Genomic DNA, 24,290 nt, shown 5'->3' with positions numbered 1-24,290 from the left:
ATTCAGCTGTGGAACTGGAGACATCCAGCAGCTCTCCAAGCCTAAGTCAGCTACCTGGGCTGCTCTGATACCAGGGAAAAGAAGTAGGTCTGTGTTAGTGTGGAGAGATTTGCCCCCAGTGTCTTAGATATTTGTTTTAGGATGAGATGAATCTCCCACTGGAGATGCTTACATTCTGTAATTTCAAGAAATGAACTCCAGCCTAGTAGGTAAGTACAAGGTGAATATTTTTTTGTCTTTTTCAGTGGTTTCCTTTTTTTTTTTCTGCAAAGCCTCAGCAAACATACCAGTAACTATCTCAGATGAACAGGCATTTGTTTTGCCACTGTGACCATCTCTGAGTCAATGGAAAGAGAAAACTGAAAATTCTAGAATATTTTCTCTCTCTGTGCCTTACCAAACAGATTAGGGTGAAATTGGCATTTTGCAGTCTTCTTCCTAGAGGGTGTGAAAGAAATGAGTGTCTCATTCTCTTTGTTTTCACTGTCATCTAGCAGGAGACTCGAAATTATCCTGAATCTTATCCTCAGCTGCCAAGAGATGAAACGGTGGAGAACCCTCACCTCCAAAAGCACATTTTGGAGCTGGCTTCCATACTGGATGTTAGGAATGTTTTCCTGGAAAACACACTCGATGACTATTAAAAGAAACTGTCTTACTGCAAAGGGGATTCCCTGGCCACAGATTTTGAATGGTGCAGTTTTATAATGTGAAAATCATAAAAGGAAGTACTTGATTTTATTTTTAAATTTAGGACCATTATTTTAAAAAGTAATAATAAACAGCTGCTAGTTGAGCTGTTCCATTCTGTATGGGGTCAATTTTATAAACAGAAGTTTTCATGTCTTTTAAATGTTAAACTAAAGAATCACTAGAGGTTTATTTCTGGTCTTGTGGCTGTCAACCACATTTCCAACAGCTGATCCTAAGCATAGAAGTACTATTGGTTACCTTTAGCCCACATTTGTGGAAATCCTTTATTTTTATACAATTTTAAGAAATTGGAAAGAAAAAAATCAACAGAAAAACCAATATTTTATCCCCAAAGAGTTTGGATTTGAAATGTTAAAGATGGAACCACACAGTGCAAACCAACAATAGCAATAACACAGATTCCTTCATAACAAATATATTTTTTCAGTCTTAGGCAAGTGAGGAGACAAAACTGTGGACAATTAAGTTGCATTTGGAGCAGTGCTTTGAAGTGAATTTGTAAAGATACTTAATGCTCCCTATAAGTTTGACACAGCAGTTTTCTGTATGAATTGTGTACTGCTGGCCAAGGACCTGGTTGGGCAGGTGGTCAATAGGTGAACAAACTGCAAACCCTAAAAGTCAGCCCCCACCTCTCACTGTCATGTGGGGCATCCTGCCATTTGTGCTGCTGCCACAGGAGGAGGGGGCATTCTCCAGTTTGAGGTACTATTTAGAAATTCCAGCATTTCCAGCAGGTGTTACCCCTCCTTTCCGTGTGTGGATGGAATGTGTGGCTCCCACAGCATGACCACTCCCTGAGAGGAGCTGAGAGGACATCCTGTACAGTGCTGTACGAGCCCCTCCTGTCACTCGTGTGTCTGACCCCGCTGTGCCACAGCCCCTGTGCCCTGGGAGAGGTGCTGATGTTCCCCTTGCAGGTGAAACCAAGTGGGAGCTGCCATAACCCCTGGATGTTTTGCATGTCCCCCCCATGGCTCAGTCCTGCCCTGGAACCAGGAGCACCGAGGGGCTGTAACTGTGTCAGCACCATCAGCTCCCCAGCCCATGAGCTCAGTGTGGGTGTCTGCAGGAGGACAGTGGCCTTTGGGAAGGGGCTGGCTGGAGAAGGCTGTTGTGGCTGCTGGGTAGAGTGCTGGCTGGCTCATTTGGGACTGCACTGCCTGCCCTGCAGAGCTAGAGGAGCTCTGGCAGCTCCTGGCAGTGCAGGGTGTGCAATGATGAGAGAATGGAGATACTTTAAACTATTAAATTAAAAACTCAGTTGTCTCTGTTCCATGGGCTGCTAGAAAAGAAGTGAGGGGACAAGTCTGAGCAGTGCTTTTTGTTGAACCCCAGCCATGCCTCTGTGCGTAGGTGGAAACAGTGCAGAACTTGGTGACTGCTGTAGTGTCATGGCAGCCCTGGGTGCAGAGCATCACCCAGGGTTGTGATCTGGTCAGCCAGAACAGCACTGGTGGATCCATTCTGCTGAGGGAGCACAGTGTGGAACAGCAGGAACGGCTGCAGTGTAGCTGGGGAGTTTGCATGAAGGTTCTTTGTAGCTGGGCTGAAGCTTGCACCATCCATTCTTTATTTCCCAAGTGTACAAAATCCTGTGAATGCTCGTGTTTGTCCTAAGCAGTCTTGAAGCTGGTACATTGAGACCCCCCTCCCCTTGGTGCTGCTCTTTGGACTCTGGCAGGACTTCATTTCCCGGGCTGTGGAGTCTGTTCCAATGAGTGTGTGTTTGTGTGTGTGCATGTGTGTGCTCGGCGTTTGTGTGTGTATGTACAGTACACATACATCTACTGGCTGGTGTAAATTGTAAATATGTATATATGTATAGGTACTTGTATATGTATTAAAAGAATGAACCACTACAATGTCTATATACAAAATTTATATATACACACATACGCCATGTTGGGTGGATTCCACAAGGTGCTGCAGATCATTTGTGGTTGTAGTAAAGGTTATGGCTCTTCTGCCACTGTAATTTGCTGTTTCCAGGGACTTACCCTTGGGCCTTGAAATGATTCATAACTGATTCCAGGTACAGGAGCCCTTAGTTAGCCAAGGGAATGGGTACCCCTGTATGTATTACAGTGATAAGATCCATGTATTTACTGTGAAGCTGATCCCTGCCTTTCTGCCTGGTAGGAGGTCCCTGGTTGTTAAAATGTGGGATTGTATGTGGAGGCTAAAGATGCAGGAAGCTTTTAATGCAGCAGCAAGTGAGAGGCAGTTTATCTGTTGCCCTGCCTGCTGTTCCTCTACCAGCAGTGTTCAGCTTGCATGGAAAAAGGGAATTGAGTTTTCCCCAGCTCACTGCCTTCCAACCAAATGCTTTTGCTTTGCTTTAGCTTTTGCTTTGATGAAGCTATTCTCATTTTGGTTCCATCTCTGTGGAAAAGAAAAGAGTATTGCTGTTTCCAAGTATAGGAGTGATGATGATGATTCCACTCATGTGGGCTGGTGAACCTCTGGGACACTGCTTGTGAACTGACTGGGAAAGCCTTGGTGCTCCTTACCTTTGTTTAGCCAGGCTGAAGTGGGGAGTCCTTACTTGTGACCTGAGAGGCTTCTACCATTTGCAGCCCTTCGAGGAAGTTCTCTTTGCTTTTTGCCAAGGTAGATCTCGTCAGAGAAGAATGCACTTTTAAAAATACAAAACGCCCTGAAGAAGCTGGAATGTAGGAGGAGAATATAGGCCTTGAAAATTAGTTCAGAAGTTGAACTTAGCAGCAATGACTGTCCAAGTCAAAAATTAATTCTTGAGGTTCCTAATTCTCCTCTTACCTGCTGATCTTTGTTAGAAGGTCCAGTACTGGGACGTTCAAAGATAAAGATTTCACTCCTGTTGTGTTGGGAGGAGTATGGAATTGTACTGTGGAAGCAGAGGGCTTATACCCTCTGTCTGCTCTAGCTATAGCTAGGATGAGTGTCCGGTCTTGGATTTTGAGCCAGCCCCTCCCTTCCCACCCAAAGAACTGCATTCAAGATGAAAATGTTGATGTTTTCCCCTCCAAGTAAAAGCTTGTCTTGTTTGAACTAAGTCATTCTAAACTTGTGCTACTGTGTGCTCTGTGCTATGGTCGTAGGTACCTCTCGGTGTATGCTTGTGTGTACTGAAGAAAATCTGGTTTCTGTATCTCGCAGTCCTCAGTGTGGAAGCGAAGCAAAGACTGAACCACTTTTAAGTGAGAAGAGAACAAATCCTTCTCTTCGTAGGCCTGATGCCTTCCCTCTTGTCTCGCTCTCCCTTTCTCCATGTATCTTTATTGCTTATATTAGCGGAGAAGACTTGCCAGCACCAGGCAATGCCAAATTAAAGGGGTAAATTCTGCATGTAATACATTGAGAGGACAAGGTGAACTGGACCAGCTGTGTCCTTACAGGACTGCTCCTGCCTGGCTCCCTACTCCCTGCATGTGGTGTGCTCAGATGAATCCTGCTCCCACAGTAGGTTTGTGCTCCTGCTCAAACTGGCTTTGGAACATCTTGCCAAAGTTAACTGCTGTTGCCTTTTTTCCCCCTTTGACTTCTCAAAATAACAGTGAGAGGGCAATGCAGGGTTATGAGTCTTTAATGCTCTGGTTTTTAATTCCTCTTGGGATGTGATGTGTTATTTTGCTTTGTGCACAAGCTAAATAGAGCACTAACTTCCATGAGCTGTGCAAACAGGACTTGCTCCCTGGAGTGCTTTCTTGAGAAGTTTCAGGATGCTTCTTTGAGTAGTTCATCAAAATAACGTCTGTCAAGTCATGACGGACTAAACCCCTCAAGAGTGTTCCCCAGGGAGATGTGCAGAGATGTATTTAAAGGATCATAGGAAATAGATGGGGGCAACAGGAAATTTGGCTTCAGTTAATCATCGTCAAAAGCTACAATTTGAGTAGCTCTGGTCAGGCTTCTCCCCTAAGGATGGGATGGAAGTGCTGTTCCATAGCCCATCCCTGTCATGAGTTAGGAAGCACCTCCCCTGCCTCACCGCCTCCTGTGTCCTGTAACCATGCTGTGCTGCAAGTCTGCTCCTTCCTGAAAGCTAAAAATCTTGGAATCTGTCTGAACAACTGTTTTGTCTTGAGGTTTCTTTTGTAAAAGCTTTACCTGTGTTCAGTTCCTCAGTAACTGTCCGAGTGCAGCTCAGTGGTGCAGCAGTGGCCGAGCCTCACTCAGTCCTGGTGGTGTTGGTGGCTGTGGCTGCTCCTGGGGCTGAGGGAGCTCTGCAGGCAGGAACAGTTGTATGAACAAGGAAAAAAAATCTAATACAGAGAGCTGAACACTGCTCTGTGCACCTCGTAAGGTCAGACTGGGCACAGCGGCCAGGGCAAAGCTCTCCAGAGCAGATTATGCACTCCCGAAGGGGCTCTCTTACGATTTTAACATTGGATTTTTAGAGCAATTCTGTTCTGTGACCAAATGTATTCAGGTGCTTTGAAGATCTGGGTGTCCACTAATAGAACAGAGGACACACGTAACTGCTTTAGATTTAGGAGTGACAGTCAGCCACTTTTTGCTTTCCCATCTAAACCATTACTATGCCATGGCTGAGGAGAGTTAGTTCAGGATTTTTGAATCTGACAGATCTTTTTTGGGGTTAAGGACTGTCTCTGAATTCTGCCTAGATGCACGCATAGATGTTTTGTTCCAGGTTTCATTCTCACTGGGAGCAGACCCCAGCACAGTTCGCTGGCCTGCAGGAGCCCCAGAGCAGAGCAGATCTCTCCAGCCCCATCCCAGCAGCTGCTCCTTCCAGAATAAACCCTGCTGGGGGGATCTGCCCCCTTGACTTCACAGGTTGCTTTTGGCACGTGTTTATTACCATTCCACCATTGAACTGGTTTGTTGGGAGCAGGATTCTGCCTCATGCAGGCTGAAAAGCACAAGTTGCTTCTGCCCTGGGCAAGGCCCAGCGAGAAGGACGAGGGGAGTGCAGGTGGGAGTGTTTGGGAGCGTTCTGGGAATGCAGAGGGACCGTGCCTCGGGCAGCCCAGCTGCAGAGGTACAGGGAGCGTTTTGCCTCTCTGAGAATCAAATTATTTATTACCAAAAGTAATTTTATAGTGAATTGGTTTAAAGTTATTTTACAGCTGTGTGCCTGTATATCGTATTTTGGTAAAAACTGATATTTTCCTTAAAATATATAGAGATATATAAATAAACTTTTTTTGGAGCAAATGGACTTTTTGCAAGGGATCTGTAATCGCCAAAGCAGTGTGATGCCAGAATCGACTCTGCCGTTGTTCGGGGAGGGAAGAAGCGTGTTTGTGTTACTGCTGGACACTGCGGGGAGAAGCAAAGGCCGCGATGGAGCCGGGCCCTGCCGGAGCGGACACACCCGGTCCGGGCGGGTACCACAGACCGAGCGCCAGCCCCGCGTCCTGCTCGTCACCGCCTTTCCAGCCTTTCCAGAGACTTTGGAGCAGATTTCCGTTCGCTTTTGTCCCCGCCCGCCGGGGCCGCTCCCGCCCGGTGTTCTCGGTTGTGCCGTGTCCGAGCCGTTCGCTGTCCCTGTCCCGGCCGCCGCCGCCCCGGCCCCGCCGGCGGACTGTGCTGTCAATAAACTGTGGTAAACGCTCGTAGCGAGGCGCCTGGTCCGCTCCGGGGTGGGACAGCGGGAGGGAGGAGCGGGAGAGGCGGGACCGGGGAGGAGCGGGGCTGAGGGAGGGGCGGGGCGGCAGAGGAGCGGGACTGAGGAAGGAGCTGGGCCGGGGGCGAAGCGGGAGGGGCGGGGGAGGAGCTGGGTCGGAGGGAGGAGCGGGGCTGAGGGAGGAGCGAGGCTGAGGGAGGAGCGGGGCTGAGGGCGGAGCTGGGTCGGAGGGAGGAGGGCCAGGAGCGGGGCCGGAGGAGGAGCGGGGCCGGGGGAGGAGCGGGGCCGGCGCCGCTTCCGCCCCGCGCGGCGCTTCCGGGTCGGCGGTGCCCGGGGAAGCGGCGGCGGCCGCGGGACCGGCGAGGCCCGGCCGGGCACGGGCGGTGAGGAGCGAGGGGCCGGAGGACCGGGAGGTCGGGGGGCGGCCGGGCCGGGACCGCGGGGGAGCGGCGGTGACGGGCCTTCGATGCCTCCGGGCGGAGCAGCCGCCGCGGGCCGGGCCGGGCCGGGCCTCCCTCGCGTGTGGGTGAGGGCCGGGCTGAGGGGACCCGCCCGCTCTCCCGGCCCGGGCCCCGCCGCCGTTTGGGGCCGTTGGTTTGGGACTTTAACGGATTCTGCTCCGGGAGACCCGATTTTTTAACGTGTTGTAACAGATGCGATGTTAAAAGAATTTCTACTACCTTTAAATGATTCATGCGGGTGGGATTTTTTAGTGTGGAACCCATTTCTGTTTGATTTGCAGGCGCTGCCAGGCCTTGAGGGCTTTAATGGCACTAGAAATGCAGTAAACCAGTGGATGAGGCTCAGAATTAAGTCTCAGCATTTGGAAGCTTTAGACAGAGTGTCAGCGTATTAAACGTTGGAGGTCGTGGCTTTCCAAAGGATCTGGATATTTCAGGGCTGTAGAGCAGTAAAATGTTTGCCAAATTGAAGAAGAAGATCGCAGAGGAGGCAGCGGTTGCTCCCAGGCCCGGAGGAGCCGCCCGCATCCCCAGGTCTGTCAGTAAGGAATCGATCACGTCTGTGGGAGCAGACTCCGGAGACGACTTCGTGAGTTACACCTTGTTTTGAAATCTGATTTCTCTGACAGCATTTTTATTATGGTTTTGCAGACAACCATTTTAAGTGGAGTGTGCTATTTGAATACGTGCTGTGGTGTCTTTGTAAGTGTATCTCTTAAGGCATAAAGGTATCATTAGCTTGAGTGAACTTAAATATTGAAGAGAAAACATTTGTTAGACATAGAAGTTGCCAGGAAGCTTCCATTCCCGTGTAAACATGACTTACAAAGCTGTTTCAATACAAAACATTGATAAATAGATATAAAATAGTGACTAAAGCTGTCGTTACATGTGAGATACCTCTTAGTAAAATTAATTACTGAAGCACAGAATCCTAGAGTGGTTTGGGTTGGAGGTGACCTTAAAGCTCGTCCACCCCCTGCCGTGGGCAGGGACACCTTCCACTAGACCAGGTTGCTCCAAGTCCCGTTCCACCTGGCCTGGAACACGTCCAGGGATGGGACAGCCACAGCTTCTGTCTTTAGAAAAGCCAGCTAGATGCTGGCCAGTTTTCATTTTACCTCTTGGCTTCCTGGTACTCTTCCTACCTGCCAAAAACATCTGTGCAGTGTTATTGCACTCAAAACTATTGTAGTTCCTCTCTTTCGTTGTAAAACATTGTTTAAACAAGTGGTAAAATTCCAGGAGTGTATGGGTTAAATGAAGCCCTGGAATGCTCTGGCACCTCTGCCCTGGATGGCTGGCTGTCACATTTTTGAAAGCCTGGATTAAGGCAGTGTCACCCCACTGCTGGAGCCAGCAGGACCCAGTGCAGAGCCAGCAGCGAGTCACTGTTTGCTGTCTGCAGAGTGAAGAAGTTATTTACACAGTTGAGTTTTAAATAATTTTTTTTCTGAAGCTCAGCTGAAATTTCAGTTCTGTTAAGCAGAAAGTTGGAGCTACTAATGTTTAAATACATTTTATAGTGGAAATATATTGGTCTTGCGTTTTTCTGAGGGTTATTTTTAGCACTTAGGAAATTCTCATGTAGAAGTTCTGTTTACCATCTTGCAAGTTTGGAGAACAGAAAACAAATAATGGCGGTGACTGAAGTCTTGAGTGGTTTTCAGAAAACCTCCAAGAATTAGTTGTTTTATCAATATTCATTTAACTGCTCTTGCTATTGATTTTTGTGGAGCAAAAACCACCAGAGGACTCATAAGTCAGTTATACAGCAGATTTTGCACGGACAGATTGCTGCATCAGGGCTTCAGTGAGCTTATCCCACCTGAAAAGCATTACTGCTTCTTTTCTAATTACTTTGATTTTCACGACTTTTGCTTTGACCTTTCCTGGTGCCTGTGTTGTAGAGCCCGATTTCCTCCCCCTCAGTCATTCCATTCCCCCATCTCGTCAGTGACAGTTTGGACAAACAGTTCCCAGTACCAGCTCCTTCCCAAGCATTGTGCTCTGGGGAGCAGGCAGCCTGGCACTATTAAGCCCTTGCTGGTTTTCTCCTTCAGCACTTTTTACACTTTCTGCTGTGCTAGTATGATTTTCCCCTTTATGTGAAAAACAAGAGCTGTTCCTAGGCAGGAGAGTGGTTATTATCCCAGACTTAATGTATGGTAGGATTGCTTTTTCTAAATTTTGTAAGTTACAGAGTGTTGCTTTTCTCCCAAGGCTTCTGATGGAAGCAGCTCCAGAGAGGATCTTTCATCCCAGTTGTTCAGAAGAAATGAACAAATAAGAAAACTGGAGGTGAAACTGTCTGGTATGTGCCCTGATACATATAAAACTTGTTACTTTAGGAAATGTTTTCCTTTGAATTTACATGGTCTAATTTGTTAAAAATACATGGCGTTAGGGTCTTTTGAAAACTGATTTGTAGCAAGCCTGTTGATTGACAGCAAGGGAGGGAGCATCCAGTATCGTTATTTTTTTACAAAGGCAACTGGCTCTTTGCTGATTTCAGCACTACATTATGCGATTCCTTGGAACAGCTGGGATCGCTTTCTGTCCCACGTTTCAAACAGCGTCTGTCCCCACCTGTGTGGAATGGTTTGTTCCTCATAGGGTCTGAGCGTTCTGATGTTGACAGTAACACAGTGCCATCCTCAAAGAACTGAGCTTGAAAATGAGGAAACATAAAACAGTCCTGAGGCTTTTTTCTTTCTAATTCCTTCTTCTGTGAAGCTGTAGTGAAGGCTGTCACTGCTCTCCATCCCTGTTGTAGGGAGGGGACCAGAGACTGGGCTGAACTGTTTTACACTGCTGCTTCCCAAAGCTCATGAGAGCCCTTGGAAAATAAGGAAAAGTTACAGCCAGATCAGGATTATTTTAATTTATTCTGGAGATTTATCAGGCTTCTGTTCAGTTCAAGAAAATATAGGGTTCAAAATTGTTTCACATCAAATTTGAAAGGCCCAAGTGCTCATCTGCTTGCACATGGTAAACTTAAAAGTGCTGGCTGGGGCTTAACACAAGAGAGGGAGGCTCTTGAGTGTCAGGAGTCTCATGCAGGCAACCACCCAGTGAGTAAATCCTCTTTTCCATCGTACAGGAACTTCTTCAGGGTGTGTGTATACTTGTTTTAGTTTTTACTCCCTGCCTCCTGTGTCAGTTCTGCTGAGTGAGGATGGGGGCAGTGCTGTAGGACTGGAACAACGAGTAAATGGATGCAATGGCCATGAATAAACCCTTCCTTGCACCCTCCAGTGCCAGAACCTTTCCTGAACAGAGTTAAATATATCACTGTTCTGGAATGAAGTAAAAAGGAAGGGACAGTTGTTCATTCTCTGGTTCTGCCCTTGTCTGTGTGACTGACACCCCTGGGACAGGCCCTTCTGTTTGTGCCAACCCTGTGGACAGGAACTATTTGCTTGTTCATTGTTGTGGTCACCCAAGTTTTCTTCAGCAGGAATGATTTTCTGATTGAGAAAATCATTGTCATTTGCCACTCATCCTTTTTTCTTTTTTTTTTTTTTTTTTTTTTTGTTACCGTAAAAATGTCCTTCCCCAATGTCTGTCCATTCCTGGTCTGTTCTTCTCCCTCCTCACACAAGATTATGCTGATCAGATCCGAAATCTGCAGAAGATAAAAGAGAAGCTTGAAAATGCATTAGAAAAGCATCAGGATTGTACGTATTTTTCTTTTTTCCTTTTTGTTTAGTTAAGTTGAAAATTGCTGTGGTTGGAAGGAAAGGGGTTTGGTGTACAGGTGTGCTAATGATTTCCTTTCAAACTGTGCACCTCTGTACTGTGAAGAATTAGAACACGAGTTGTTACCTTATTTACAGCATAAAAAGCAGCAGCAGTGTGTTTAACAAAGTTGTTATTATACTCCTCCTGCCAAATTTGGGGCTAACATGCAGGAAAGGCCTTTTGGAAGCCCCCAGCTTTGTTCTGATCCAGCAAGGAGCAGTATTCCTGTCTGCTGTTAGCTTTGGCTCCTGGCCAGCATGCAAGCAGCGTGAGGGAATGAGCGGCACAGCGTTAGTGCTGCAGTCAAGATGGGGCTAATTACTTGCAGAAGAAGCTCTTTAAAGTTATAAATAACTTTGAGAAAAGTGAGAAGCAATTTTAAAAGATGGGTTTTTAATATAGCTGGTGGTTCTCTGTTGATAGCCTCCATGAGGAAGTTTCAGGAGCAGAATGAAGCTCACCAGGCCAGTCGAGCCAAGATGGCTGAAGGAATGGCTTTGGCCTTGGACAAAAAGGACAAGGTAACAGAGCGTGAGCAGGACTTTTGACTCCCATGACCCTGATGATTTAAGCAGGTGTTGCTATTAATTAAAATAATTGTTCAGCATTGTGCGAGCATGCCAGCGCCAAGGGAAGGGAGGGAGTGCTGAGCTCAGTGCCAGGAATGGTGCAGGACTTGTCACTGCCTGGACTGTTCCGACTGGTTTTTACAAGAGTCCACAAAAATTCCTAATGAAAGGTTAAGCTTGTGTTTTGATAAGATTCAATGTTGTCACATTTATTTTACTTGCATAAAGCTTATGTATTCAGGTAGCATGAATGATTCCTCAGCTTTTATCTATTCAAGCACTGGCTGTTAATGTACTGCTGCTGATTATTTTTTTAATCATTACCAAAGCTTAGTATCTGCTAACAATAAAAATGCTTTTTATTTTTTTTTAACCATAATTGTTGTCCTTGAAAATCTTCAAATGGATTTTTATATCTTTTTTCTCCTTTCTTTCTTTCTTGTTCAGGAGTGGATGGAAAAACTTGGTCAAGTTGAAAAGGTAATTAACCTTGGATGTTTTTCTCGGGGGGTGTACTGTGTCTCTGTGTGTGTTTTGCAAACACCATCCTGCACACTTCCAACTCTATCAGAACTCGACTCTGTTTGGCCTTTTTTATTATTTGATCCTTGTTCAGTGGGAGAGGCAAATCATTTGCTTTTGTTACTGGCTCAAATGCTTGGGGAGGCCTTTCCAGAATTATTTTTCAGCAGGGAAGTAAAGAATGATGGGTTGTGATGGGCAAGTTGTCCTTCTGTAAGGTGGAACATTGTCCATATTTAAGAGTTCAGTTCAGATGTTCACTGGTGGCATTGTAATGAATTCAGATTTCTTTTTACATTTTTTTGAAGTTTGGTAATTTGCCCTGTGATATGAACCTGAAAGGATTTCTAGTTCTGTATGGAGCACCATCAGGAGCTGTATGGCTGCAAGACAAGATTTCTTTCCCAGAGAGTTTACCTAAACGCCCATTGACTTGACATGAGCATACAGATATTCTTTGATTTCTTTCACTTTTGTTCATTTATCAGGAAAAAAAAAATGCTTCAAACACAGTTACAAGAAATGAGGGAGCAGAGTTTGAACCTTTTCCAAAAACGAGATGAAATCGATGAACTGGAGGGCTTTCAGCAGCAGGAAATTGCCAAAGTTAAACACATGGTAAGAATATTTTAAACTTTTCAGTTCCTAAAATTTTTACTAGGATATCACGTTAGTTGTAGCCCTGCATTAATTTTTTTAGCCTTTATGCTTGTACACAGATTTGGTTGGTGTCAAGATCCTAACAGTGGGTACTGAATACAATATTACATAGTTTATTATCTCACTTAATTCAGCCCATAACTTAGTAAAACAGGCAAGCTTCAATGAAAAGGTTAATCAGCATTACTGGTCATCTGTAATGCCAAAGACAATTTTCTAATATTTAGCTTTTGAAAAAGGAAGAGTCTCTGAGCAGAACAGAGCAGGAGCTCGAGGCGCGCGCTCAAGAACTGACCCACGCTAAAGCAGAGCTGCAGGAGGCGAGGAGCGAGTCCTCGAGCCTGAGGAAGGATCTCCAGGACTTGCAGCAGCAGTTCTCGGAGCTGGAGGCTCGGAGGTATGGAGCTGGTGTTTCAGAGGAGCAGTGGATGTGTTTCCCCTGTGGTTTTACTTCATGCTCAGTTCTGTCTCTTTGGAAGAGTTTATATATGTAGTGAATTGACTGAATTTTTGCCTCTGCTATGGTCATGGGGATGTAAATGCCAAGCCAATGATAGTAATACTTTTTTTGTAAATTACTTCCTTTTTTCATAGTTTGAATGCTTAACTATCACTTTTTTTTGGAAAATGTATACTCAAGCAGTGATTGGTGGTGGCTGGTTTTAGGACAAGAAAATTTTGTTGATGCTTAGTCCATTTTCATAAGCAGCAGAATTATCTGCTAAAGATTATTTTTCTGGAACAGTATGTCACTTGTTTTTATTCTCTTTCTGTGAAGAGATGAACTAATGACAGCTGAGACAAATGCAGAAAATAAGATCACTGCTCTGGAGTTAAGAGAACAGGAGCTACAAACTGTCATTCAGCAGCTTTCTGTAGACTTGCAAAATGTAAGTTTGAGCCAAGTGAGATTTGATTCAAAGAGCTCCATGTCTGCAGAAGTTAGATTAGATATCAGTTATGTGGTGTTGGAAATTTAAGTTTCAAAGTAAGTAATTTCTCAAAATGTTTAGGCTCGAGTGGCTGGTTCTGGTTGTGAGAAGAGACTGGAAGTGTTACAAGTGGAGCATGAATCTCTGAAGGTGGAATATGAGCAACAGAAGCAAAAGGTGAAGCGCTTTCGCACGTGTGTGCTGTAGGTGGTGTAAAGGTGCACGTTTGGGTAATGTACACCTTTGTGTAGTTGGAAGTTTGGCATCTGGAAAATGTCCTAGGATCATATTTCAAATAGGACTTTCCTTTCTGATGGCATTTCTGAAAGTCAAACAACAACAGATTAGCTGGAAGCTTCATTACAAAAAAGATTCTGTGATTTCTCATTCTCACAGATGACTTTTGAATTTGCTGAGAGAGATAAACTTACTGAACAGCTGCAGGAAAAGGTGTCTTCCCTGGAAAAAAAGCTAGAAAGAAATCTCTCAGGAGATGAACATGTGCAGGAGCTGCTCAAAGAGGTAATTACACAGTTACAGGCTGTTTAGAAGTACAATATTAGTGAGTTGTTTCTTTTGGGGTATTTTAGGTCATCCATTACTTCTCACCCATGGAAAGAATAGCTGCTGATGTCATACAGGCACATTTGTCCTGTCAGTGTGTTTTGGCACACTGTCTGTGCTGGGCAGAACATGTGGCTGGCTACGCTGGGCCTGCTTGTGTGGATCCTGCACAGATGTCTTGTGTTGGCCTTTCTGCATTGTCCATTTGGGCATTGCATCTGACTGCTTAGAAGGAAAAGAGCAGCTTTCTAGCATCCCCACAAGAGGTGGAACAATTAGGGGTTTTTTTTGATTAATCCTTACAAGAACAGGGAATGCTTTTCCTTGTTCTTTGGCAAGGCAGTGGGGCAGGGAGGGGAGCTGTTTGCACGTAGGTGTGCAAACAGAATGTTGTATGCTGAAAACCTCAGCCTCAGAAGTGCTAAACAACAGCTGAAAACAGAAACTTAGCTGTGGTTAATCCCCTTTCTCTCATTGCTTCTTGATCTCTTTCTCAAGCACTGATGTTCCGGCTCAGAATCAGCCTGGAGCAATGTCTTCCCAGCTGGGTCTTGGGAAGACAAGGGAATGTTTGCTCTTCCCTGGTCAGGGTGCCTACAGTCACATCACCTCAGTGTTTCTGTGATGAAAGGACTTGGCTTAGTAAGCTCAAGCCAGTTTAAAGTCCATCTAGAGATACTAAAACATTCTGTCCCATTTTAGTTTGACCTTATTAGTGAAATAAAAAGGAAAATTTTAACTACACCCCCCCAACTTAAGTTTTTGTCCATCCTTCCTCCTGTTCTTCACCTCAATGTAATCTTCAGAAAGCTGCTCTTGAGCAGAGGCTGGAGGAGAGCAGGCAGCAGGTACTGACAGACAGGACACGGCACAGCGGGGCTGTGAACCAGTTGGAAACACAGGTGAGTAGTTTTTAATTTCAATACAGATTCCCACTGTTTTCATCCTCTATGTCCTATTCCTCCTCCCCTCACTGCACTCCCAGCCAAAGGTAAGACTGCACATTTAGTTGGATTTGGTCTTGAAAGGAGAATAATTGATCCGTGTCTCTGGGCATCTCCCCACTTTTGTGGGTGGAGGAGGGCCTAGAGGTGAAGGTAGAGGTTTTGTGCAGATCCTGCCTGTACTAAGAAACAAATAACTCAAGTGCAAGCATTGCTGGGGTAGTGCTGTGGTGAAGAGTTTCTAAAACCAGCATGTGTCAAATAGACGGCCTCTCTCATCTCTGTGATTTCAGGGATTTAATATTTACCTTCTTCTCCTGGGCCACTCTGTATTATGCACATATTTTTTAATAACATAGATGCCAGTGGATAAGGAGTTCAATTCATGGTGTTATTTTAGAATAAAGAACTGGAACAGAAACTACAGATTGCAACAGAAACATTGAAAAAGAGCAAAGAAGCAGCTGCTGAGCAGGATCTGAAGATCCAGAAGCTGGTGAGTATCCTGCATGTTTCACTGACCATTAACAGATCAGTCTTCAGCATCCCCAGAGACAATCAGTTCTCTATTTTGTTCCTCAAGTGCTTTCTTGCTGTTTGTCTCCTGAACTCCTGTCTGAGTACATGACACTGCTGCCAAAGGAATAATGTTCCTCAGTTTGAGAGTATCTCATGGAATGGTGTCTGATCTTGTCAGAATGTAAAAATACCATTTTATTAATGTGGTTTTCTTTATGTCTCTTAAGCAAACTGCTCTAGAGGATGAAAGAAATCACCTGCAGCAACAGATTTTAAGTGAGAAACATCAGTATGATCAGAAAGTTACTGGGCTGGAGTCTCAGATTGCTGCTCTTGAAAAAGCTTGGGAATCGGATAAAACAACAACTCAGCACAGGATTGTAAGTACAGAAGCTGTCTGGTGGGTTGTGAGAGTCTTCACAACATGATTTTAACACAGCTTATGGACCTTGCTTGTTGTTCTTATTCAGTGCTCCTGGCATTATAATAGAAGATCTGATACTTTGAGGAACTAAATATGAGCAAAGTATTAGATGTGTTTAATTGTTTAAACAAAGCATTAGAATAATTGTACTGCATATTTAAACACTTTATTTTACAGAGCCAATTGGAAGAAGAAAATGAAAACCTCAAGGGAAGCAAAGAAGGGTATGAGAGTTCTTTAAAACAACAGGAGTCTGAACTGAACAGGCTAAAGGTAAGGGCTGAACTGGGTGCTGGCACTGGCTTGGGACAGAGCTGAGGCTGGGGAACAGTAAAGAGCACAGTGGGTTACTTTCAGTGCTTGGAGGTCTGTTACATACAGGTTGCAGGTACTTGGAGCTGTAAATCATCTCTGGTACTCAGCAGAAATGTGTTTGAGAAGCATTACAAAGGGTTGATCCTTTTCTGAAACCAGAATGCTTGGGTCTGCCTAAATCAGGCAGAAATAATACATTCCCATATTGTCAGGCATGTGAAGAGCTTGGAAATCCTGTTAGCAGTGGTGAATACAGAATGGTTCAACATCAAATTCCACTCACAGTGTTCAAACCAAAATGTTAAAAACTTAAATTAGTCGGGTGTTTACAGTTTATCCAATTTTGACTGTAATTTTAGATGGTTGAAATTTTTTCCGTAGCTACTCCTGGATGCCCAATTGGAATAAAGATCTGTTGTAGCAAGGAGCTACTTCTTTGTAATAGAGACTTCAAGCTGGAAGATTTTGCAAGCATTGGGTTTGTTTGGGTTCTTACATCAGTTTTGTGTTGCTCTTGCATATGCAGAGAGCAGCAGTCAGTAAAACAAACCTAACTCATTTGGAAATTGGTGTGTCAGAACACTGATAAATGTAGTCCTAATAGATTTGGGGTTAAAGATGAGAGACTGACTTGATTCAGTTGTCTCACATAACATCTCAATTACTTCTGGTTTGCAGAATGAGATGAGCAGCAGAGAAACTGTCAGTGTGGAAATTGCCAAAGCCCTGGAAGAAGCACGGAAACAGAGAGAGGAATTACAACAGCAGGTTGGTTAATAATGACTGTTCTAAAATGTATCTGAGACATCCTGACCTTTCAAAGAGCAGACTAGGTTTGGATTTATTTATCCCAACATTCAAGACAATTGATCAGAATCCTATCTGCAGCATGTGAGACAGCAGTGGTTGCCTCAGTAAACTTGAGACTGTTTCAGAGCCCTGTAATCTGTGAGGTGTTACTGTCCCAGTGTGCCAGCCATCAGGAGCTTCTGACATTTGGCAGCTTCTTTTAAAGAAACCTGTTTGTTCTGGGTTGTTCCTTTCAGTGCCTGTGTCACATCTGGATTCATCTGGAGCACAGCAGTTGTAAATTTGTACATTTCCTCATAGGGAGGAGCTTGTATCCAGTACCAAATGTCAGTTCTAGGTAGCCTTGTTTTGCTCTTCCTGTGTAAGAAATGGTGGATAGTGTGAGCTTGTGTTTGCTTAAAGTAGGAACTGTCAACTGAGCAAGTTTGACTGGAGTTAGTCCCATCTTTTGGGTTCTTTATTCTTCTGGGACTGCTGTAGATCTGTGCTTGCTGGGCCAGCTCTGTGTAGAAGGGGTTTAAGGCCATCTCCAGTTTTGCTCAGGGGCTTTTGCAGGTGCCACATGCTGCCTGTGACAATCTGATGGTGGCACAGAAGCCAAGTGGGGTTTAGCTCTTCCAGCATTAGCTTCAGTGCTTGTTACTGAGAGCAGCATTGTGGAGGTGATGCCTCTGAAGGATGTTGGAATCTTTCAACACCCTCTTTCTGTTTTATGTCTTTAATGACTTCTGTTCATTGTTTGTCTGCTTTGAAGGTTTCACATCTGAATGCCCTAATAAAGGAGAAAGAGCAGCTGATAGATGAAAAATGTGGTCTGCTGCTAAAACAGAAAGAAGAACTGAACCAACTCAGTCAAGGTTAGACCAGATGAGTCTACTGTATCCCAGACAGCTTTAAGTACAGTCTCTAGTTCTGGCCTTGCCTGGTAGATTGTAATTTTTCTAGGTTTCTCTTCTATATTTAATCTCTTAGAATTTTCAAAATGGTTTCTTGTTCACTACCAATTGGACAGTCTCTCGTGTCTGTCTCTCCCCTGGCTTTCTGTCTTCATGACAGACAAAATGGATTAGAAACTCCCATCTGATGTGGAACACTGATACTAAGCAGGTCTCTCCTTTCCCAGACCATGAAGCTGCCTTGCTGCAGGTGCATCAGTTACAGTTGGACATAGAAGCAAGTCAGAGCCAAGCAGTGGAGAAAGAGGAAACGGCAAGAAAGGAAATTGATGAGCTGAAGCTGCAGGTACAGGAGTGCCTGTTGGCCAGAGAGCATGAGAAAACTGTGAGTGCTGTTGCAAATCCATTCTGTCAGACTTCCCAGAAAAAGAGGGAGGTGTGCAGGAGACCCCCAGTTCTGTCTTGCCTGGACAACCAAAAAGAAGTCTGGCTTTCCCCCTGGGGAGTGTTCTTGGGCTGAAAATGTCATGATATCTCTTCACTTCACTGTTTATTTTTATAGGTTTTAGAACTGGAGGAGTCGACGAGAGCCTTGAACAATGAGCATTTCCCTTCTCCAGAAAACTCTGTGGTGGAACAGAATGGAGAGGTGGCAGCTGCAGATGTCATTCAACTTCAGAAGGATAACAGAGAGCTGGAACAGCAAATTGCTGAGAAAAACAAGGTGAACAGAAACACCTGGTAGTCTTTCCCCTCTTAATTAGGAAGCCAAGTAACTGGTGCTGCCCCTGCTGCAGCCTTAAAAGGACAGGCCTGTCCAATTTGAATCCAGTATGCTGTGAATAAATGCTTTTCTCTGGATCATACAAGGATCTACCAACAATGAATAAAAGCTGCAGCAAGAGCTGCATGAATCCTGATGTATTTTGGCAGAAGGATGCACCAAATGATATTATTTACAGCTTTCCTGCAGAGCCCTTTTGTGCAAATTCAGTTCAGTTCCACGGCGCTGTCACATGAAAGCCCAAGTGTCCCCTGTCACATGCCTGCTGCTGTGTGCAGCTGGCAAGGCAAGGCTTTCAGGTTACTTCTTCACAGCTGTCAGTGTTGGTTAATTATTATTTCATTCAGTACTTGTTTATCATGGGTTTTTCCAGCTATCTGGGGGTCCTGACAATGGATACTGTTAAACTCTCCTTTTCTGTGCTTACAGATGATAAAGCAGCTTCAGCAAAGAATGACAGAACTCAAGAAAACTCTCCAGAAAGAGCTGGTAAGGGTTGTGTGTTTTCAGTCTCTTCAGATGGCACTTGCTGGCAGGTACTTGCACTGTCATTCCAAAAGCTTGACTGCTAACTCCCCTTTCAACTCTCTGCAATGGTTTATCTCGCCAAGAAAAAAATCTTTTAAAAACCCCAAAAAACAGAGGTTTTAAAATTGTTATTTTTGCTCTGATGATGAAAATTGTTCTGAAGAAAGCCCCCATTTGAAAGGCTCAGGGCAGGTTAGTGATAGGAAAAATTACTGAGGGATAGCTTCCACCATGGAGCCAGTTCCAAGCTGGTTTGGGAAATGTACACAGAACACTGACATCAACCAGCTCCTGTCCTGCAGTGCAGGGAGAGCTGGAGACACTTTTCCGCTGTGACCCCATGAAGGATGAGAAGCTGTTGATGTCCAGTTTGTACCAGTTGTGAATACAACCCTCTTTAGATATCCTGAACCCAGATCCCTCCCAGTGTCAAGCTGACAGAGTCTGCAATGTACTTCTCTTTTTCCTCTGTGGGTTTTTTTGTGTTTTTTTTTTTTTTTTGTAGAAAATAAGGCCTGACAGTGAGGTACCTGAGCTACGTGCAAATTCTGAAGTGCCTAATGCTTCTGTGACTGTCACCAACAACTCTGATTTGAATGACTCGAGGGAGATAAACTTTGAGTACCTTAAACATGTTGTACTAAAGTTCATGTCCTGCAGGGAATCTGAGGTAAAGGTGTCACCTTCTCTTTCTACATCTGTCTTTCTCTAGAAATTGCCACCTGTCACCTGCTAAGGACACTTTATGCCAATTCCATAATTTTACAAATAAAAAGTGTACAGTGGGGGATAATGAAACAAAATAGCTAACAGCAACATGTTTGGAAGTGCAGACTACTTTGAACTACATGAAAGGGACATTGAAGTTTTTAGGAGGTAGTTACATCTGGGTGTTTAAGATCTGCACCTACAAGAGATTCCCTCTGCACTGCTCTGAAGAGCATATGGAGTATGTAATTAGAATGGCTGTACATTTAAGAAAGAGAAAACCAAGAAAAAGACATAAATCACTTGCTGTTGGTCTGTAAGAGGTAATTCCTTGTGCATTTGGAACTCCTTCCTGTTCTCTTGTGTTAAATTAGTCATGCCAACAAAACACTTAATTGCAAGTCAGTGGGTAAGGTCAAAAAATAACTGTAGAACTCCATGGTATCCGAGTGCTGACTGTCACTCACTGCCCTGTGTGCCCCAGTGAGTGTGAGAGCACAGTGTGCCTCAGTGTGTATTTGGAATGACAAGGATCTCTCTTGCCTCGTGCTGGTTTGAGCCACTTTTCAAAGCAGCAGCCAGGCTGCTTCTCTACTCTGACTAACCAGCCTCCCACTTGTCTTCTTTCTCCAAAACAATTTTTAAAGAACAGAAAGCCAGGAAACACAGAAGTAAGATACAGGCCATCCTAGTCCATTGAAACTGGGAATAAGGGGAGGCTGCTGGGCTGCTGAAGTCTGTGACAGACCTGCAGGACTCTGTGCTGCACTGTAGTTCTGAGTGTAGAGCCCAAGAGCATCATAAGCAACACAACTCTCTGGTTTCTTTCAGGCATTCCATCTCATTAAAGCTGTGTCTGTGTTACTGAATTTTTCACAAGAGGAAGAAAACATGCTCAAAGAAACTTTGGAGTACAAGGTAAGGGTTCTGTGCCATATGTAGTCTCTAATGGGACTCCCAGGAGACAGTGAAAATTCCTAGATGCTGGGAGATTAGGAAAAGTGTCTTTTTTCCAAATGTTAGCTACAATAATAAATGTCATGTATTATTAAAATGTTAGCTGATCACATGCATAGGGGCCAGGAATTGTACATTTCAGTGAGGGAAGTAGCAGCTTTCTGGTACTCAGAGGAGTTAGCACACAGCTTTCTCAGTGGACTTGATCTGTGGGGAGAAGCTGGAAGTTCCTTGCCCCAACAGAGTCAGTGTTTAACAGCAGGAGTCTAATTCTGGGTTTGTCCTTTTGACATTGGGCTCAGACAACAAGATCTGTGTCTCCTTTCCATGGGCTAAAATGAGATCTGCATGGCCCCGGCTGTGTGGTGGTTAGGGAATGTTCAACAGTGAGTGCTGCCTCAGCTCCAGCTCCTGCATCATCCCTGCCCACCCAGGGAGTTGGGATGTTCAGTCTGCAGATGAAGAGATTTCCTCACCATCTGGTTCAGGGAACACTCTAATGCTACATTGACTAAAGGCACCGTGTTTGAATGACTGTAGAGTTCTAATTTGAAATTATTTTAAAGGACTATATGTAAGTATAATCTTCAGTAATTTTCACCTGTGGGAAGTGGGTGCTGTTCCTTCCAGATTTGATTGTGTGAAGCTGCCTCCACTTCTTCAGTCTGGAGTCTGCAGCATTCTGATTTATAAATAGGTCTTTCCATCAAATGATGAGAACATGGCTGTGTACCGTATTATTTCTTTTTCACATCTTAGAAGTGTGAACCTTGTGTGATGTGTGTCATGCTGTTGTGTCCTAGATGTCCTGGTTTGGGTCAAAGCCATCTCCCAAAGGCAGCATCCGGCCGTCTATCTCGAGCCCAAGGACTCTGTGGCCTTAAGGGACCCTGAAGGTGGCAGGCAGTATCCAGGCACTTCTTTCTGTGAAAAGAATGCTGAACACACTGCTCCAGGTGTGTCTTAATCACTGTCATTGCAGTATTTTGTACAAGAACTTCTGGCTCTGTTTACAAAACTAATACTGTGCAAGGAGACATTTTCACTACAGACTGCAACAGCTCTGGGCTGGATTCAGGGACCACCTTGGTGTCTGTGATGGGAGCAGCTCCTTGTGTTCATCACTCCTGGGTTCTTGGCACCAGAGGGTTCTGAGGACCTTGCTGACAGCACTGCTGCCAGTTCATTCTCTTGGGATGGTGATTCTCGCTGCTGTTCCAGGGTGCTGGAGTCCAGTAACTCTGGGCACAGAAAAGCTGCTTGTCTGGCTGTGGGAAGCCAGCAATGAAAAATGTGTTGGCAGAACTGTGTTGAGAGTGGGATGGTTTGCAAAGCCTTTCACAGGACAGGAGCAGGAGCTTTAACCAAAAAAGAACTCTGCCTTGCCTTCTAATACTGACATAACTAATGGTTGGCATTTTTTTCATATCACTGTGTAATTTAAGGTGCATTTATCCTGGCCTGCAGTCCTCAAGGCTGCATGTTGATGATTATTTAATTTGAGAGCACAACTTTAGAGTTGTCTGATTTTACTTTTCTTAAAGAAAAATAATATTTAAAATGGTCTTAATTATAGTACCTAATCCTCAGTCACCTTTACAACTAATCTATTAGCCTGTTCCATGGGTTGTTAGCAGTGGGAAAAGGGGTAGGAAACCATTTTAAATTTTTAAAGCTGAGTTCCAGGTATTGTAAATCCACACTAAAAAATACCTTTTATTTAAAAAAAAATAAAATAAAAATCTAGTGACAAAGGGTGAAGAATGCCGGTACTAAACACTTCGGTTTATTTTTTTTCTTCCAAGTCTGCTAGCAACAAATCCTCGTAACCAGGATCTGCCCCTTTGGTTGTGGTTTTCTGTACTTCCAATACTGATGCTTAAAAACTGTTACGAATATGTTAACTGTGTCCTGACTATTACAGTAAAAGAAATGCTGCTCCTGAGGGGTTTGAGGGCAAAATTCAACTCCTAGTGAACAAGTCATGGTTCCAGGAGCTTGTTTTCCTAATACAATAAGGAAAGGGGACCAAGGTGGCACTTCCCTCCCTGGAAGCACAATTTTGCCCATAGTTATTAACACCACTGCAAAATCTGGATCCAAATGGGAAGCAGCACTAAGTCTGACTTCTTAAAAATGAGATGTATTTCCAAAAATTTATACATGTATGGAATTCAGTGAACAGGCTGCAGTTCTGGGAATTCTCTTAAAAGTAAGTTCATACTTCAGTTAAATGTATTCAGGATAATTCAGACTTTGTCCAGTGGAGATCCAGTCACTGTTGAGGTGTTTATCTTGGTTGACAGGCCTCTGACTGACCTTGGAGTGGCTGGAGGTGCAGCAGGGGAGCTGCTCCTGCTTCCATGCACACCTGTGCTGGGCCCAAGGTGAAACCTCCCTCAGGTGAGGTCAGTCAACAGGAGGTGAATGTGCTGATCCAGAGAATCCAGACCCTGCTGCTCTCCCAGACAGCCCCACCCCAGACACAGGTACTCCCAGGAGCTGTTACTGGGCACAGGTGATACTCCTCAGCTTAGAGCCAGGCTGGGTTTGTCAGAAGTTAAGAAAACCAACAGAATTTTTTTGGTACACTAAAGCTTGTCCAGACAGTCCTTAGTAACTGGATTCATGGCACTTCCAGACAGGATAGAGCATGGAAGGGTTCAGCTCTGCTCTACTGTGAAAATAGACAATCAAAAAGTACATTTATTTCAATTGTTTCTCTACTGAGATACAGCGGGGTGGAATAACCCTGTTGGTTCTGGGAAGATTTTATTCTCTGAGATCTTTTCCTTTCTGATGTCCCTTTGCCCAGCCCTGTTTCTGTGGGAGCAGGGGTCAGGACTCCCTCACCCCCACTGATCCCTGCTGAATGACTATTGGGTTTATGCTGATCCTGGCTTCAAATGTTACTGCTGAACAGTAAGGACAGCAGGACAGGCAGCCTGGAACGGAGTGACAAAGTAAAATCTTATGTTACATATTCACTAATGACTTCAGTTTCAGATCCCAAAGCTCATACAGGATCAACTTACCATAAACTAGTTCTTAAGTGTTGAATTTTTGTTAGATATCAGAGCAAGACTGGTGTGTATACATGTATTAAAAAGCTAATGCACTTTCCCTTGTCTCAGAACAGTGGTTATACATAATCCTTTCTATCACCATTGGATTTCTTTCCGTCTATGCTGTAAATATGGATTGTATGATGAAACACTATGAAATTTGTGGTGCAATACATTTTGGATCAAACCCCTTATCTTGATTTCTTTCTTTTTATAGTGCTGGTTATCTCCCCTGGGATGCTATAGTTATTTAAAACCGACCTTTAAAGCATGACCCAAACCCCACCTTTGCCCAGGGTGAGGATGGGTGTGCCAGCTGTGCCACCAAGGTATCTCACAGGGAGTTGTGCCACAATGAGGTGGCACTGCTGCTTCCAAATTCTCCTCCCACCCGGAACAGCTGCTGCTGCACTTTGAGCAGCTGATGGATGCCAGGATGGGGTGGAGCTGGGCCTCCCCAAGCAGCTGCTCCTTGGTGCCAAAGGGCAGGGAGCCCTGCCCGAGCCAGCGGGACGTGTGGAGCTGCCACTGATCTGGGGACAGCCATGGATCCAGGAGTCATGTCCTGCCTGGGCAAAGCACAGGACACAGCTGGATTT

At 44.6% G+C, this 24,290-nt stretch overlaps 2 protein-coding genes across 19 annotated transcripts in view; both read left to right on the top strand.

Moving 5' to 3' along the window:
• Positions 1 to 2,563, top strand: part of SCAI (suppressor of cancer cell invasion) — a 35,069-nt gene extending 32,506 nt beyond the window's left edge. For 10 of the 11 annotated variants that reach the window (XM_032131268.1, XM_032131274.1, XM_032131273.1 and 7 more), the window contains one exon: positions 495 to 2,563. In XM_032131268.1, the coding sequence (XP_031987159.1) occupies positions 495 to 644 (150 nt within the window). In that variant the 3' untranslated portion in view covers positions 645 to 2,563. The remainder of the gene's footprint in view (positions 1 to 494) is intronic. The other variant, XM_032131264.1, reaches the window with a different exon arrangement.
• Positions 2,564 to 5,975: 3,412 nt separating this feature from the next.
• Positions 5,976 to 23,885, top strand: GOLGA1 (golgin A1). 8 transcript variants are annotated; one of them, XM_032131254.1, is made up of 23 exons: positions 5,976 to 6,268; positions 7,032 to 7,339; positions 8,974 to 9,064; positions 10,356 to 10,430; positions 10,918 to 11,015; positions 11,511 to 11,544; positions 12,076 to 12,203; positions 12,473 to 12,642; positions 13,024 to 13,135; positions 13,259 to 13,354; positions 13,574 to 13,699; positions 14,548 to 14,643; positions 15,086 to 15,181; positions 15,432 to 15,584; positions 15,806 to 15,901; positions 16,622 to 16,711; positions 17,508 to 17,610; positions 17,877 to 18,034; positions 18,212 to 18,373; positions 18,863 to 18,922; positions 19,467 to 19,631; positions 20,501 to 20,587; positions 21,430 to 23,885. In XM_032131254.1, the coding sequence occupies exons 2-23, from the start codon at positions 7,205 to 7,207 to the stop codon at positions 21,508 to 21,510; spliced, it is 2,412 nt and encodes an 803-aa protein (XP_031987145.1). In that variant the 5' UTR covers positions 5,976 to 6,268; positions 7,032 to 7,204; the 3' UTR covers positions 21,511 to 23,885. The 8 variants fall into 8 exon arrangements, with proteins under 8 accessions (XP_031987145.1, XP_031987146.1, XP_031987147.1 ...); XM_032131255.1 differs by lacking the exon at positions 5,976 to 6,268 and adding an exon at positions 6,604 to 6,672 and having other exon boundaries at positions 12,485 to 12,642; XM_032131256.1 differs by lacking the exon at positions 5,976 to 6,268 and adding an exon at positions 6,604 to 6,672 and having other exon boundaries at positions 17,877 to 17,995.
• The last annotated feature ends 405 nt before the right edge of the window (positions 23,886 to 24,290 follow it).

The sequence above is a fragment of the Corvus moneduloides genome, chromosome 21 (genome assembly GCF_009650955.1).
Source record: "Corvus moneduloides isolate bCorMon1 chromosome 21, bCorMon1.pri, whole genome shotgun sequence".
Taxonomy (NCBI): domain Eukaryota; kingdom Metazoa; phylum Chordata; class Aves; order Passeriformes; family Corvidae; genus Corvus; species Corvus moneduloides.
This window is presented reverse-complemented; position numbering and strand designations above follow the sequence as displayed.

Bases quoted from the DNA above. Each gene is read 5' to 3' on its own strand.
- GOLGA1 (XM_032131254.1), top strand. From the start codon at position 7,205: ATGTTTGCCAAATTGAAGAAGAAGATCGCAGAGGAGGCAGCGGTTGCT. The intron at 13,355-13,573 runs GTGAAGCGCTTT...TCATTCTCACAG, and splicing joins ATGAGCAACAGAAGCAAAAG to ATGACTTTTGAATTTGCTGA. The intron at 15,902-16,621 runs GTAAGGGCTGAA...TCTGGTTTGCAG, and splicing joins CTGAACTGAACAGGCTAAAG to AATGAGATGAGCAGCAGAGA.